Source organism: Rhopilema esculentum, chromosome 3, assembly GCF_057945365.1.
Source record: "Rhopilema esculentum isolate cy_ngs chromosome 3, ASM5794536v1, whole genome shotgun sequence".
Lineage (NCBI taxonomy): Eukaryota > Metazoa > Cnidaria > Scyphozoa > Rhizostomeae > Rhizostomatidae > Rhopilema > Rhopilema esculentum.
Window position 1 is genome coordinate 1,046,142 of NC_142817.1, and position 17,649 is coordinate 1,063,790.

General features: G+C 36.4%; 1 protein-coding gene across 1 annotated transcript; it reads left to right on the forward strand.

The window, feature by feature from the left end:
* The first annotated feature begins 3,547 nt into the window (after positions 1-3,547).
* LOC148960484 (uncharacterized) lies at positions 3,548-14,748 on the forward strand. The gene is made up of 17 exons (XM_089112972.1): positions 3,548-3,758; positions 6,120-6,190; positions 8,322-8,472; positions 8,808-8,938; positions 9,690-9,843; positions 10,122-10,321; positions 10,485-10,638; positions 10,889-11,061; positions 11,225-11,378; positions 11,630-11,814; positions 11,978-12,131; positions 12,383-12,567; positions 12,731-12,884; positions 13,136-13,320; positions 13,484-13,637; positions 13,889-14,073; positions 14,642-14,748. Exons 2-17 carry the CDS (start codon positions 6,136-6,138, stop codon positions 14,746-14,748), a joined length of 2,481 nt encoding a protein of 826 aa, XP_088969098.1. The 5' UTR covers positions 3,548-3,758; positions 6,120-6,135.
* Positions 14,749-17,649: the final 2,901 nt, after the last annotated feature.

Below are 17,649 nucleotides of genomic sequence, written 5' to 3' on the forward strand. Positions count from 1 at the left end.
ATCTTGAAACAAGTTCTAGATGCAACAATGAAAAGCCCTGTCTTGCCTGTAGAAGACAGTTACTAAATCTTCTCAGTAAGAAATCTTTAAAAATAGTGAGTCATTCCATTCTTTGTTTAGATGTCAAACTTCTAACGAGTATAAAGCTTGTAACGCATCCAAGTCTTCCAGTTGCATCTCGTCTTCTTTTCTTGTTCAGTTTACAAGGGCAGACATGTACTGGAGCAAAAATTTTGTCACTGTTTTCTAAACGTGACATGATTCTTGTCTGATCGAAGCACAAACAAGGAGCGGGGCTGAGCCCACCGCTGTTGTGATGTATATTCTCAAATCTATCTGGTTTGCATTAAAGTAATCTACCGTTCTAGAAATTGAGTCAAAAATCTGTAATTTCATCGTATTATTTCATTAGGAACAGTGAGCCCTGGGCCCAGAATACTGCGTTCTTGCATGGGGCCCAAAATTTTGGAAAACAGTTTTTCAGTACTTAGATACCTTAAGGTGATATTTTTATTTATTTTGTATCCACTCATTTCGAGAGAGTCTAGGTGTAAAGGCAAGAGAAGAGGACCCCTACCAAACAATGCAAGTTGCCAATTCATAGTAAAATGAAAAAAAATTGCAATAATTTCGGAAGGGCCCATCGAGCGATCGCCCGGTAGCCCGACCGGCCAGTCCGCCCACCTTTAAAAAATAGCAAGATCAGTGTCATAGCGCCTGTGAGAAAGAGACTGAAGAGACTTACAGTCATTGATGAGGCGAATGACATTGCGTTTGACTTTGTCAAGGAAGTGCAAGGAAGATTAAGGAGCACCACGCACAAATGTTGGAGCAGTACTCCAAGGAAGTTAATATATAATGGCAAAACGCTATCTTTGAATGATACCCCTGAGGCGCGCAAATTTGGGCTATAGGAATGTCACAATGTTATTCATTTGGTAAAAAATTTTCAGGAGTGAATTCTTGATCCAAATCACGATAACCATACAACTCTCATATAAGAGTATCACCAAAGGAAGTTGGATTTCAGAAGTTTGAAGAGCTTGCACTGTCCAGCAGTTATTCACAGGGGCGTCACGATCGGGGGTGTGGGGGTGTCCCCAATAGTATCTTGACAGGAAATTTCAGGTAAAAACAGGTAAAATTGATCAGGAGATTTCAGGTCGGAGCCAAGGCCCCCCTGAATATGGGCGCAAATGAAGAGATAAGGGGGCGCCAAAATTGTTTGCCTGTAATATTTGGCTAGGAACATCAAAACTGATCGCACACGGTAAATCAATCTAATAAAACATGCTATAGTAACTTGTCAAATTTGGTCTGGGAGATGCATTATTAGCCATTTTAGAAGGCTTGATTTCAAAAATTTTCTTCCGCGTCGGACCGCTTCCGCACTAAACATTATTCTTAGCCCACCTCGGATTCAATTACGTGGCGCCGCCTCTCTCCTATTCAATGGTGCGATTCAATGCTTGAAACTTTCAAGTTGTTGAAAAGAACTACTATTTAATAACTACTAAAGAATAACAAACTTGAGCCATGTTTGTATATCATACATCATAACTATGATGACACTAGGCTGATAAAATCGCCCAAAATCGCCTAATAGACTGAGGTTAAAAACTAAGAAGCCCGTTATTCAACCCGTTATTTAAAAACTAAGAAGCCCGTCTTACTCTACGTTATTTTACTCTGAAGCTGGTATTCTGAGTATAATCATAGATAGGGCGCAAAAATCGACTTAGCCACCCCAGGGAAAACATAGCCACCCCGTCACTGCAGTGGAAGAAACGCTTTAGATATTATAAGCGACTTTCATGTCTTAAAATCAATAAAGGATCAAGCAAAGGTAGTTGCACCTTTGGCTAAATTTGATATTCCTTGATATGAATAAAAGTAAACAAACTAATGATTTGAAGATTTGAAGATTTCTTATTGGCACAAATTCTAAAAATCCAGGCCCTCTTTAGGTAAAATTGTGCCTTGTGCCCATTTCCCCTAAAACGACATGCTAAGTTGGAAAGAGGGAGCTAAATTAGCAACCAGTGCTGCTTGTTACCTAGCTTTAGAAGTAACTGACAACATGGAACTTTTAAAGACCATGGCGAAATTGTACCAGTTGTTTTTATCTGATGTTCAATTTGTTTACAAAAATAAAAGAATTTTCGATAAGATTAGGGTGATTGCTTTAGTAAAATTTACTTAAAAGAGTGCTTTTTCCAGGGAACTGGAAGCATCAAAATTCGAAATGTTTCTATTCCTTCAGCGGCAACCGAAGGGTAGTTATATCCTTTGCCCGTCCCGGTATACAGATTTGGCAAAACTATTAGGAAAGTCCGTTATTATCATTTTATAATGAAAGTTCAGAATTATATGCCACACAGTTAGATTGACAAAATGTATTGCAGAGGTTTGTGACAGCAACTTAAGAATTTCAGGTAATTTATTTCAATCAAGTAAATTTGTAGTCCCCACCCCCCCCCCCCCCCTCCAAAGGCTTGCCTCGCGACGGCCCTGGTTATTTTTATTTACACACAGGTAAGACCTCAATGCCCTAGAGACCAGACCCTTTGATTGATGGAATTGAGTATCACCTCGAAAACTCAAGGATGCTCGCAACTGCACGAACCATAGCCACTTTGACTGGCAACCTAATTCCGACAGAAGTCTTGTTCGATCCATGAACACAACTGGTTGTCTAGATATCCCCAACGTGTGACCATAGCTTCAAGAGGAGTTTAATTTCATTTGTTGCAAGATTTATAGTATGTATAGATTTTATACACGGATGGATTCTGACGTTTCAAACAGCGTGGTCCTTAGAAATTTTCCCCTGGATTCCATCTTTAAAGGCTTCTATATCTGTTTTGGCTTCCAAAGTTAAAACAAGAAGATTAATTTCATCCTCATTTTGATATTCTTTTAAGAATACTAGCTGTTTTCTCTTTAACTTCGTCTTCCGTATTTCAAAACTTATTTTCTTTTGTGATCCAAATCTTACAAACTGCTTAACAGAATCAATAATTTCTTATTTGGGGTGCATTACAGCCCAAATCTATTGCCATATGTGTGTCCCAGTCTGACTGTTCTGTTCTTTGGCATCAGCAACACACTAAAAATATAAATTAGCGAAAATCAATTTAAATTCTCCGTAGCTACGCACGTACATAGTATCGACAGATGCAAAAAGGTCGATACTTGAGAAAATAATTAAAAAATAAAAAGCAACATAAAACCCTAAGAAATTAGCTATTGAATCTGAAGTTGTAATTGGACACAAAAAAACACAAGTTTTAAATGTGTAACAGATAACTTTAAATAAAATATTACAAGAGTTAATTAAATATCTTGTTTTTTATTATTCACTTGGCAGGGCCCGCGACACGAATTTGAAAGTGGGGGAGCAAGGCCAGAAAAAAGGAGGGGGCCAAGGCTTCTTACCCCTTTTACTGCAGCTCTAAAACTACTTTCTTTGCAAAAAATTGGGGGGCATGACCACCCCGACCCCCCCCCCCCTGTGGCACGGGCCCTGCTTGGGTTGTTATTTGTTACTTCGCTTATAGTCTCTTGCGGCTTGATTCATCATGTTTGGTATCGCAAGGGTTTTGAAAGTGCATCTGATCCACAGCCTTTACTATTCTCTTGGGTTAACTGGGTGTATTTAAACATTCAACGTGAAGTGGTTCTCACTCTGCCTAGGTACGTGTCACACACGCGTACATTGGGTCTCAAACTTCTTAAGCAGCCAGAGAGGCAGGAAGGTTGGTTGGTTTTCATTTCATATTTTACCTTCTTTCAAAGTGTGTTTTTGATATAACCATATCTTTGCACAGGGGCGTACCCTGACGATTTGGAGTAGGGGTGTAAACGGCTGAATTTACTGACCAAAATTCAACTTTTGCTAGTCATGTAAAAGGGCGCTAAGGAGTTCTACAAAATAACGAATGATCTGTGCTCAGAAAGCATGAAAGGAAATTTCCAAGGACCTAGTTACACATTAAGAAATGCAATAGATATCGATGTACCTTAGCAAAGTTTGGAAGTCTCAAAGAGAAATTTCTACTATTCTGGTGTTAAAGCCTGGAATGAAATTACACTTGTATTAGGAATAGTCCTTTCGACTTCAAGACAAATGGAAAACTAATTTTTATTTTGGCAATTATTCTCAAAGCACGCTTCTTTGGAAGAACAACTCTGAAATGCTTTAGATCCTACATTGTTTTAGTGATACAATTTTAGTGAAAATTGTCATATTAAATTTTTTAGGTATTTAATCATAGTTACTTTATCCTTTTTGTCACTCTAACATTAGCGAGAAGAGTTTTATGCATAAATATTTGAAATGAGAGGTGTTCAACCGAGCTTTCGAAGTTGCATTATTCCTTTGAGTATGAGTCCAGGGATAAGTTATACCTTCCCAGCTAGCGTGTAAAAATAGGGTTTTTGTGAACTCTTATGAAGCACGATAATATGTGGTACAGTACCGTCTTTTACAAGCACTGCCTGTTCTAAATTTGCTTCAACATCGCTAGATCGCAAGCAATAGTAGTTAGACCTCAAGAACCTTTGCAAGCCTTTTGCACTATACAGTTGGCATTAATTCAATAGTTTACCATCTTCTTAATATGAATCTCTCTAATATTTGCAGATACGGGTGATTAATGCAATAAGTATTACAAAAATAGGGGTGCTTAGGCGAGTATTGACTGTTTGCGAAAAGATTGAAGGCTTAGATAAAGATGTAATATGTCTTAAAACTCTGCCTAACGGGCAGCTATCTATAACCAACAAGTTGAAGCTTGTTAGAGGATTTACGCTTTTCCTACACTTATTCCGATGATCATAGAAAAATGAGAGCCAAATTGTACTGAAATACTGAAACAACCTGTATTTTGTCAGTGTATCATTGAAACTTGTTTACTTAACTGAAAAGCTTTAGTCGGGCGATTTGTGGCGCAAATGCAAAGAAAAGGGTGTTTGGCTGATTGTTTAAAACCCTTCTTGAAAACACTTCGAATTCCCTGCGGGCAACTTCAACTCTGAAAAAGTATTGTATAAGTACAAAAAAGCTCAACACCTGGTATTGAAACTAAGTGCGCAAGCATTGTCACCTTGCACTAAATTTCGGTTGGGCTGGCTGAAACGACCGTGTGACCGAACAAGCAATATGCTTTCTTTTAGAAGGGTGTAGCCTAGCCCTGTCTAAACCAATTATAGTACATGTACCTTGGGTTCAGCCAATCAAATCACAGAACAGCTGAACTCATGTGAACATTCCGTCAACAGTTTTCACGATTATGGATACAACTGCAGTTATTATAAACCAATCAATATTGGAAACATCATGGTTTTTGCAAACCCCTTTTTTCTTTAAAGATTGTTCAGTTGCAGCTTGTAAAACCTCACTCGAAAACTGTTTTCTTCCTTTGGTTTGCCCGGGGCTGCTAAGTTATTCGATAACTACAGGTGGTGTAAACTAAAAGAGACGAGAAAACCAGATTTAACATTTTGAACATTTGTGGGAATGTAAATTTTTTTTCCAAATGTATAAAGAAGAACCAAACCTTTTTTAATCAACAAAAGCTTGTGGGCGTTAACTAGCTTGAACATTTATCAGTAACCCTGAGTTTCTACAATTTGTAACCTTATTTTAATTCGATATTTTTCTAGCTTTACATATATATATGGATATACACATACAACTAATCTAAATCGAATCTACTGCATAACAAAAGAAGAGGATATAACTAAGGAAATAAATACGAACATACATAAGCTAAATATTTGAAGCAACTTGGATATGAATGGTCAAATATTACAGGATATTGATATCATTATATTTACAAACATTGCATTTGCAGCTAGGACCATCCCATCGTTTTATTATACGTTTGAAGCTGTTAAGATTGTCAGCTGATTTTAGTTCATTTGGTAGTTGGCATTTTCGTTACAATTACCATTGTGTTACTCAATCTGAGCCGTGAGTAACTGCTTCAAAAAGTAGACTTAACTCCTGTCTCCTATGTTAGCATTATTATCATTATTATAACGAGCTACCCCTCTGGCTCTCTTCAAAGTTTGTTATGGCAGACTTCCACTCATTCAGCTCTTTTCCTTTTCAGGTCTCTTTGCGTCAAAATGCTGCTTCTTGCAATGCTGCTTGCCTGCATTGGCTCCCTGGCACCTTCGGAAGGTATTCATTTTATTAACTTATCTCGCTGAAAAACACATTTTGCTTACTTCAAAATTCACATTTTAGACACGGGCAACATGCCTGTTAATCCAACATCTACAAACCCTATGTCAGCCATTCTTAAACTCCGGCCCGCGGGCCACCTCCGGCCCGCAGCAAGTTTTTATCCGGCCCGCCGAGCGCTTTATCTCAAAAAATATTTTTGGCGTACACTTTTAAAATTTTGAATTCGATTTAGCTTTGTTTTTGGACTGCTCTGATATTTTCTTTTTGTCTGAAGTAAATGATGATGTGTTCCCGTTGACCAGTAATTTGTCCAAAAGGGAGTACAGCAAAAGAAAATGTTTTATTTAATCATTTAAGCGTTTTATAGCAAAATATTTTACTGCTTTCATTGAAGTCAATATTCTATAGTCTATAGAACATTCTATAGGATGAAAATTGTTGAAAAAAAACTTAGCGATTTTCCTGATTGGGAAAACAAATAACGTCAAAATGTTGATAAACTCACCATGACCTCACCCCTTCCTCCACTTTCTGAGATCTTTAGTTCATTGAGTTCATGCTTATTAGCGTATGTGTATGAGGCAGCGTGTGTGGACTAGGGCACTGCCTAATGCTTTATTGCCAAACTGTGTTTTCTTTATTTTTTCTCTCCATCTCATTTTGGTTTCATTCATTTGTAAAAAAAGTTGATCATTCGCTGTTATGCTAAGATAATTCTACAAGACCCTTTCTTTTCATGTCAACATTGAGATAGATAAAACCATTGAACCATAAGCGTTTCTTCCGCCAGATTCTATTTTAGATGCAGTTTCTGGCCATCCCTAGATTATTATAATCTAAAAATTTTCTTCTAATTGCCTTTTTAATACAAGCGCGATCATTAAATTTTGGCCCCACTTTCAAATACGTTTCGCCGTCCTTGGATCCGAATATTAACGTCGTAACCTAAAAAATAGCACTGCCTTCTGATTCAACCTGGTAAAAGAAATGCATGCTGCAAATTTTGTGTGAATCATTTTTTTGGCTTTATATACTTTGTTACAGTTTGAAGATTTTAGTCCCCCTCCCCCCGAAAGTTATCCCTGGTCTTGGGCGTGTTAATCCGTCAGGTATTGCACATTGAGCCAATCTCTAACATCAGACAGCAGAATGCTCCTAAATATTATCATCGTCCTCCTTTTTTCTCTTCTCTCATCCACCATTCCAAAATTTGTTTCATGAAAATATGCACATTACATAGATTTTATGAATATAGAATCTAGCAAGAAATAATAGAATCTTATCTTTAAATTAGCCTGGTTAGTATGATATACGAACTTCATTTTGTGCAACTCTTTGACACAAGCTTTGTAAAAGTCGAAAACTCAGTGGCCCCTGGAGAAAATCCAAATGTTTTTCTGGCCTGGCACTCAAAACAATTAAAAACCCCTGCCCAATGCCATTCAAAATTTGCTCATATTACCCTGGGTACCAGACCAACAAAGGCGCGAGCACTATGAAGAAAGAAAGGAGCCTCCGCCCCTCTTTTTTATTTCTGCTCTCGAAATTTTTTGTGGCTCTGATTACCAAGTTAAGTTCAGATGCAACTTTATGGCAGCGTTTTTATCTGTAACCTGGGAAACGGGTGCAAAATCTCATCACTGTCTGTCCATATTTGAAGATAGAATTTTTCAAAATGTCGATTTGATCACTTCTTTTATCCTTCTTTAATTGTCCCGAAACGTTTGTTGCCAGTATAATTCTGCATTTCAGAGAAATATATAAGTCTTCTTAGAGACTCCCAGTTGACCGTATGATTTCCATCTTGTAATTGCTCTTTTGCTGAAAATTTTCAATTTATTCAATTGTCTATGTTTATTTTTCTCGTTTGCTATTTTATCATCTTCAACTTATTTTCAACTCATTCTCTATTTATTTGCTGCCTCAATCACTCTGCTCAATTGTTTCGTATTGGCAGCATTATTTTGTTTTCGCTCCATTCCGCCTCCCTCCCCTTACTCTTGCCCCAAAAATGTGCAGTTTTGTTTCAATTAACACCAGTAATTCAATTAGATCCACCCAATGAGGTGACCTTGCATCTAGGGAAAGCACACAAATATATGTCCTCTGTTCTGTAATATTATAGGGTGCGTGGCCAATATATGTGAGAACCGTTGGAGAGTTCTTGAATGCAGAACTGGTTGGGAGATAAATATTGTAACTGCTAACTATGGAAGAACCAGTAGAAGAATTTGTCGACACCCAGCAATGCTTACGACGAAATGCAACGCAAAAAAGTAAGTGTACCACTGCATTTGATCATAATCTTTGAAACGCCGTGTAGGAACAGCGAGGCATAAAAGGGGTAGATGGGACGGGCCAAGATAGGGGCCTAACCGTGCTAAAGGGGGTGAAAAGATGACCTAATTCCTTGGAGACTTTGAAGATATTTGGTGTACTTTTCGCTTCTCCTTCGAGTGTTACGCTAGATGTATGTGGTGCTTTTTTGTTGATTAGTCACAACTTTTATGTCCTTGAGCAAAAATGCAATTCCCCTAGTAGAAATTGTCTTCTTGTGTGTGAGTGACTAATTGATGCATTAAAGAAATATATTTGAGCATTCCTGTTTCAGTTCGCTGAAGAAAGTGCAAAAAGCCTGCCAGGGTAAACAAATTTGCCGCCTTCACGCCGTTAACAGCGTATTTGGTGATCCTTGTGTCGGAACATATAAGTACTTGAGAGTTATTTACAGTTGTCGACCAAGTAAGTATGAGGTTTGCTATTTTTCTTATAATATACAAACGTCGATTTTGAAATTGAAGAAGCTGTTCGAATTCTTGCTTGCAAATTTGCTATAATTTGCTTTGGATATTCTAACGAAATTGAAAGAAGCCAAATTCCATCTCACGATTTTAACTGACAAAAATTAAATAGTTAAATAGCTTTTAGAAAATTCTTATATCCAAGAATGTGAATAAAGTAGACTATGCGATGAATCGTTTTTAGAAAATTGAATCTCTTCGCGAAGAGTAAGACAACAAATTCGGTATTGATTTTAATAAACAAATAATAAACACGTTATATACAAATATTAGACAAAGAAAAGTGAAAGATATGGTGAAAAAAATCATCATGTGCTAATCTGCTATTTTTCTGCTGTTTTGATGGACCTTAGATATCGGGATGACACTCTAGGTAAGAGAAAAAGAGAGCTCCAAAACTCTCGCATACAGAGACTGTGATTCGAACTACGATGAGTTATATGAAATAGGTGCCTGTAGTTGCTCTTGACCGAAAGAAATAAAGTAATTAAGCCTCAGACCTACGTTCATGAAATGCATTTTGTTAAGATAGATGTCACTTACAATGAAAGACTCTTGTCAAACAATGAAAGCAAAAAGATTGCCCTAGGGCACTAAAAATTCTTGCCGAAGATTGTACATACAGATCTTCATTTCTTTTTATGTATCTTTCTAAAGAACATATTTTACTAATAACCATGTTATATTTTAAGGATCGCGAATTAGGAACATCTGTGAGCATCAAAGACAAACTATTCGATGCATGTCTGGACAGGTACTTAGAATAACAGGCCTGAACTACGGGAGAACTGACAGAATATCCTGTCGCTCACGAAACATGGGAAACACAAAATGTCACTCGGCTAGGTGAATTTCATATATCAATTCATATTCATAAAAACATCACTTTTTATTCTTAATTCAATTCTCTTTCATTGCACACTGGATATTCTTTAACATTGGTTAAAAATGGAAGGCTTCAAAGTAATATAGTACGTTTGAATGGTTTTGCTCATTTTTTGAACTCTTTTTCTCAACAAATATTTAGTAACATCTAATTCCATAAATCAACAAGCAATGCATCATGCTATGACATTTGCAATTATTATCTAATTTTGCTTTGGAACTTTCTTTCTCTTCCTTAGAAACCTCAACAGAAAAATTTATCAAAAGTGCAATGGAAGACGTTCTTGCAATCTTTGGGCCAGTAACAGAGTGTTTGGCGACCCTTGTCCTGGAACATACAAATATTTGAGAGTTGTATATCGTTGCATTAAGTGTCCACGTCCAATTCCACGTCCACGTCCACGTCCACGTCCACGTCCGCGACCACATCCACGTCCAAGTGAGTTCGTTAAAGAATTTATTAATATTCAAAGAAAAGCAATCTACTTGTTATTTAGTATTAAAGCCAATATACCTCTATTTGTTAAGTGTAACTTTGTCCTGTTTTCAAAATTTTCAACTTTGTAAAATGCTTGAGCAATCTGTCGTTTTCTATTCTAAAGGATTTCCAACCGTTAACATCTGCGAGCACAAAAAACGATCCATTGGATGCAAGCCTGGAAAGGTTCTCTCTATAATCCACGCCAACTATGGAAGGATGGGAACATTAACCTGTCCATCACGTTTCATGAAAAACACAAGATGTTTCTCTAAGAGGTAAATCTTATATAACGATTTTAGGATTATAAAAATGAAATTTTGTATCAATAACTTGATATTTTTTGCTTTAAAACCAAAATTTCTTTCTAATAAAGGATTTCATCGCCCGTCGACGAAAAGCATAAATAGAGGTTTCTAAAGCTTTTATCGTTATTTTACATTATCTACCACCAACTAACGCACGTGTTATGACATATAAACTTATTGTTAGATTTTGCTTCTCATTTTTTCTTCTTGCTAATCATAGCTCCGTATTCAAAGTTCGTCGAGACTGCAATGGAAGGCGCTATTGTAATCTTTGGGCCAGTAACAGAGTGTTTGGCGATCCCTGTCGTGGAACATACAAATATTTGAGAGTTGTTTATCGTTGCCTTAATCGTCAACGTCCGGGTCCACGTCCACGTCCACGTCCAAGACCAAGTGAGTTCGTTAAAGAATTTATTAATATTCAAAGAAAAGCAATCTACTTGTTATTAAGTATTAAAGCCAATATACCTCTATTTGTTAAGTGTAACTTTGTCCTGTTTTCAAATTTTTCAACTTTGTAAAATGCTTGAGCAATCTGTCGTTTTCTATTCTAAAGGATTTCCAACCATTAACATCTGCGAGCACAAAAAACGATCCATTGGATGCAGGCCTGGAAAGGTTCTCTCTATAATCCACGCCAACTATGGAAGGATGGGAACATTAACCTGTCCATCACGTTTCATGAAAAACACAAGATGTTTCTCTAAGAGGTAAATCTTATATAAAGATTTTAGGATTATAAAAATGAAATTTTGTATCAATAACTTGATATTTTTTGCTTTAAAACCAAAATTTCTTTCTAATAAAGGATTTCATCGCCCGTCGATGAAAAGCATAAAGAGAGGTTTCTAAAGCTTTTATCGTTATTTTACATTATCTACCACCAACTAACGCACGTGTTATGACATATAAACTTATTGTTAGATTTTGCTTCTCATTTTTTTCTTCTTGCTAATCATAGCTCCGTATTCAAAGTTCGTCGAGACTGTAATGGAAGGCGCTATTGTAATCTTTGGGCCAGTAACAGAGTGTTTGGCGATCCCTGTCGTGGAACATACAAATATTTGAGAGTTGTTTATCGTTGCCTTAATCGTCAACGTCCGGGTCCACGTCCACGTCCACGTCCACGTCCACGTCCAAGACCAAGTGAGTTCGTTAAAGAATTTATTAATATTCAAAGAAAAGCAATCTACTTGTTATTTAGTATTAAAGCCAATATACCTCTATTTGTTAAGTGTAACTTTGTCCTGTTTTCAAATTTTTCAACTTTGTAAAATGCTTGAGCAATCTGTCGTTTTCTATTCTAAAGGATTTCCAACCATTAACATCTGCGAGCACAAAAAACGATCCATTGGATGCAGGCCTGGAAAGGTTCTCTCTATAATCCACGCCAACTATGGAAGGATGGGAACATTAACCTGTCCATCACGTTTCATGAAAAACACAAGATGTTTCTCTAAGAGGTAAATCTTATATAACGATTTTAGGATTATAAAAATGAAATTTTGTATCAATAACTTGATATTTTTTGCTTTAAAACCAAAATTTCTTTCTAATAAAAGATTTCATCGCCCGTCGATGAAAAGCATAAAGAGAGGTTTCTAAAGCTTTTATCGTTATTTTACATTATCTACCACCAACTAACGCACGTGTTATGACATATAAACTTATTGTTAGATTTTGCTTCTCATTTTTTTCTTCTTGCTAATCATAGCTCCGTATTCAAAGTTCGTCGAGACTGTAATGGAAGGCGCTATTGTAATCTTTGGGCCAGTAACAGAGTGTTTGGCGATCCCTGTCGTGGAACATACAAATATTTGAGAGTTGTTTATCGTTGCCTTAATCGTCAACGTCCGGGTCCACGTCCGGGTCCACGTCCACGTCCACGTCCAAGACCAAGTGAGTTCGTTAAAGAATTTATTAATATTCAAAGAAAAGCAATCTACTTGTTATTAAGTATTAAAGCCAATATACCTCCATTTGTTAAGTGTAACTTTGTCCTGTTTTCAAATTTTTCAACTTTGTAAAATGCTTGAGCAATCTGTCGTTTTCTATTCTAAAGGATTTCCAACCATTAACATCTGCGAGCACAAAAAACGATCCATTGGATGCAGGCCTGGAAAGGTTCTCTCTATAATCCACGCCAACTATGGAAGGATGGGAACATTAACCTGTCCATCACGTTTCATGAAAAACACAAGATGTTTCTCTAAGAGGTAAATCTTATATAACGATTTTAGGATTATAAAAATGAAATTTTGTATCAATAACTTGATATTTTTTGCTTTAAAACCAAAATTTCTTTCTAATAAAGGATTTCATCGCCCGTCGATGAAAAGCATAAAGAGAGGTTTCTAAAGCTTTTATCGTTATTTTACATTATCTACCACCAACTAACGCACGTGTTATGACATATAAACTTATTGTTAGATTTTGCTTCTCATTTTTTTCTTCTTGCTAATCATAGCTCCGTATTCAAAGTTCGTCGAGACTGTAATGGAAGGCGCTATTGTAATCTTTGGGCCAGTAACAGAGTGTTTGGCGATCCCTGTCGTGGAACATACAAATATTTGAGAGTTGTTTATCGTTGCCTTAATCGTCAACGTCCGGGTCCACGTCCGGGTCCACGTCCACGTCCACGTCCAAGACCAAGTGAGTTCGTTAAAGAATTTATTAATATTCAAAGAAAAGCAATCTACTTGTTATTAAGTATTAAAGCCAATATACCTCCATTTGTTAAGTGTAACTTTGTCCTGTTTTCAAATTTTTCAACTTTGTAAAATGCTTGAGCAATCTGTCGTTTTCTATTCTAAAGGATTTCCAACCATTAACATCTGCGAGCACAAAAAACGATCCATTGGATGCAGGCCTGGAAAGGTTCTCTCTATAATCCACGCCAACTATGGAAGGATGGGAACATTAACCTGTCCATCACGTTTCATGAAAAACACAAGATGTTTCTCTAAGAGGTAAATCTTATATAACGATTTTAGGATTATAAAAATGAAATTTTGTATCAATAACTTGATATTTTTTGCTTTAAAACCAAAATTTCTTTCTAATAAAGGATTTCATCGCCCGTCGATGAAAAGCATAAAGAGAGGTTTCTAAAGCTTTTATCGTTATTTTACATTATCTACCACCAACTAACGCACGTGTTATGACATATAAACTTATTGTTAGATTTTGCTTCTCATTTTTTTCTTCTTGCTAATCATAGCTCCGTATTCAAAGTTCGTCGAGACTGTAATGGAAGGCGCTATTGTAATCTTTGGGCCAGTAACAGAGTGTTTGGCGATCCCTGTCGTGGAACATACAAATATTTGAGAGTTGTTTATCGTTGCCTTAATCGTCAACGTCCGGGTCCACGTCCGGGTCCACGTCCACGTCCACGTCCAAGACCAAGTGAGTTCGTTAAAGAATTTATTAATATTCAAAGAAAAGCAATCTACTTGTTATTAAGTATTAAAGCCAATATACCTCCATTTGTTAAGTGTAACTTTGTCCTGTTTTCAAATTTTTCAACTTTGTAAAATGCTTGAGCAATATGTCGTTTTCTATTCTAAAGGATTTCCAACCATTAACATCTGCGAGCACAAAAAACGATCCATTGGATGCAGGCCTGGAAAGGTTCTCTCTATAATCCACGCCAACTATGGAAGGATGGGAACATTAACCTGTCCATCACGTTTCATGAAAAACACAAGATGTTTCTCTAAGAGGTAAATCTTATATAACGATTTTAGGATTATAAAAATGAAATTTTGTATCAATAACTTGATATTTTTTGCTTTAAAACCAAAATTTCTTTCTAATGAAGGATTTCATCACCCGTCGATGAAAAGCATAAAGAGAGGTTTCTAAAGCTTTTATCGTTATTTTACATTATCTACCACCAACTAACGCACGTGTTATGACATATAAACTTATTGTTAGATTTTGCTTCTCATTTTTTTCTTCTTGCTAATCATAGCTCCGTATTCAAAGTTCGTCGAGACTGTAATGGAAGGCGCTATTGTAATCTTTGGGCCAGTAACAGAGTGTTTGGCGATCCCTGTCGTGGAACATACAAATATTTGAGAGTTGTTTATCGTTGCCTTAATCGTCAACGTCCGGGTCCACGTCCGGGTCCACGTCCACGTCCACGTCCAAGACCAAGTGAGTTCGTTAAAGAATTTATTAATATTCAAAGAAAAGCAATCTACTTGTTATTAAGTATTAAAGCCAATATACCTCCATTTGTTAAGTGTAACTTTGTCCTGTTTTCAAATTTTTCAACTTTGTAAAATGCTTGAGCAATATGTCGTTTTCTATTCTAAAGGATTTCCAACCATTAACATCTGCGAGCACAAAAAACGATCCATTGGATGCAGGCCTGGAAAGGTTCTCTCTATAATCCACGCCAACTATGGAAGGATGGGAACATTAACCTGTCCATCACGTTTCATGAAAAACACAAGATGTTTCTCTAAGAGGTAAATCTTATATAACGATTTTAGGATTATAAAAATGAAATTTTGTATCAATAACTTGATATTTTTTGCTTTAAAACCAAAATTTCTTTCTAATGAAGGATTTCATCACCCGTCGATGAAAAGCATAAAGAGAGGTTTCTAAAGCTTTTATCGTTATTTTACATTATCTACCACCAAGTAACGCATGTGTTATGACATATAAACTTATTGTTAGATTTTGCTTCTCATTTTTTTCTTCTTGCTAATCATAGCTCCGTATTCAAAGTTCGTCGAGACTGTAATGGAAGGCGCTATTGTAATCTTTGGGCCAGTAACAGAGTGTTTGGCGATCCCTGTCGTGGAACATACAAATATTTGAGAGTTGTTTATCGTTGCCTTAATCGTCAAGGTCCGGGTCCACGTCCGGGTCCACGTCCACGTCCACGTCCAAGACCAAGTGAGTTCGTTAAAGAATTTATTAATATTCAAAGAAAAGCAATCTACTTGTTATTAAGTATTAAAGCCAATATACCTCTATTTGTTAAGTGTAACTTTGTACTGTTTTCAAATTTTTCAACTTTGTAAAATGCTTGAGCAATATGTCGTTTTCTATTCTAAAGGATTTCCAACCGTTAACATCTGCGAGCACAAAAAACGATCCATTGGATGCAGGCCTGGAAAGGTTCTCTCTATAATCCACGCCAACTATGGAAGGATGGGAACATTAACCTGTCCATCACGTTTCATGAAAAACACAAGATGTTTCTCTAAGAGGTAAATCTTATATAACGATTTTAGGATTATAAAAATGAAATTTTGTATCAATAACTTGATATTTTTTGCTTTAAAACCAAAATTTCTTTCTAATAAAGGATTTCATCGCCCGTCGATGAAAAGCATAAAGAGAGGTTTCTAAAGCTTTTATCGTTATTTTACATTATCTACCACCAACTAACGCACGTGTTATGACATATAAACTTATTGTTAGATTTTGCTTCTCATTTTTTTCTTCTTGCTAATCATAGCTCCGTATTCAAAGTTCGTCGAGACTGTAATGGAAGGCGCTATTGTAATCTTTGGGCCAGTAACAGAGTGTTTGGCGATCCCTGTCGTGGAACATACAAATATTTGAGAGTTGTTTATCGTTGCCTTAATCGTCAAGGTCCGGGTCCACGTCCGGGTCCACGTCCACGTCCACGTCCAAGACCAAGTGAGTTCGTTAAAGAATTTATTAATATTCAAAGAAAAGCAATCTACTTGTTATTAAGTATTAAAGCCAATATACCTCTATTTGTTAAGTGTAACTTTGTACTGTTTTCAAATTTTTCAACTTTGTAAAATGCTTGAGCAATATGTCGTTTTCTATTCTAAAGGATTTCCAACCATTAACATCTGCGAGCACAAAAAACGATCCATTGGATGCAGGCCTGGAAAGGTTCTCTCTATAATCCACGCCAACTATGGAAGGATGGGAACATTAACCTGTCCATCACGTTTCATGAAAAACACAAGATGTTTCTCTAAGAGGTAAATCTTATATAACGATTTTAGGATTATAAAAATGAAATTTTGTATCAATAACTTGATATTTTTTGCTTTAAAACCAAAATTTCTTTCTAATAAAGGATTTCATCGCCCGTCGATGAAAAGCATAAAGAGAGGTTTCTAAAGCTTTTATCGTTATTTTACATTATCTACCACCAACTAACGCACGTGTTATGACATATAAACTTATTGTTAGATTTTGCTTCTCATTTTTTTCTTCTTGCTAATCATAGCTCCGTATTCAAAGTTCGTCGAGACTGTAATGGAAGGCGCTATTGTAATCTTTGGGCCAGTAACAGAGTGTTTGGCGATCCCTGTCGTGGAACATACAAATATTTGAGAGTTGTTTATCGTTGCCTTAATCGTCAACGTCCGGGTCCACGTCCGGGTCCACGTCCACGTCCACGTCCAAGACCAAGTGAGTTCGTTAAAGAATTTATTAATATTCAAAGAAAAGCAATCTACTTGTTATTTAGTATTAAAGCCAATATACCTCTATTTGTTAAGTGTAACTTTGTCCTGTTTTCAAATTTTTCAACTTTGTAAAATGCTTGAGCAATATGTCGTTTTCTATTCTAAAGGATTTCCAACCATTAACATCTGCGAGCACAAAAAACGATCCATTGGATGCAGGCCTGGAAAGGTTCTCTCTATAATCCACGCCAACTATGGAAGGATGGGAACATTAACCTGTCCATCACGTTTCATGAAAAACACAAGATGTTTCTCTAAGAGGTAAATCTTATATAACGATTTTAGGATTATAAAAATGAAATTTTGTATCAATAACTTGATATTTTTTGCTTTAAAATCAAAATTTCTTTCTAATAAAGGATTTCATCGCCCGTCCATGAAAAGCATAAAGAGAGGTTTCTAAAGCTTTTATCGTTATTTTACATTATCTACCACCAACTAACGCACGTGTTATGATATATAAATTTATTGTTAGATTTTGCTTCTCATTTTTTTCTTCTTGCTAATC

What these genes read in the sequence shown, in the direction of transcription:
- LOC148960484 (XM_089112972.1), top strand. Translation starts at nt 6,136, where the DNA reads ATGCTGCTTCTTGCAATGCTGCTTGCCTGCATTGGCTCCCTGGCACCT. An exon ending in ACGAAATGCAACGCAAAAAA is followed by an intron (nt 8,473 to 8,807) that starts GTAAGTGTACCA and finishes TTCCTGTTTCAG; the next exon opens with TTCGCTGAAGAAAGTGCAAA. An exon ending in ACGTCCACGTCCAAGACCAA is followed by an intron (nt 14,074 to 14,641) that starts GTGAGTTCGTTA and finishes TGCTAATCATAG; the next exon opens with CTCCGTATTCAAAGTTCGTC.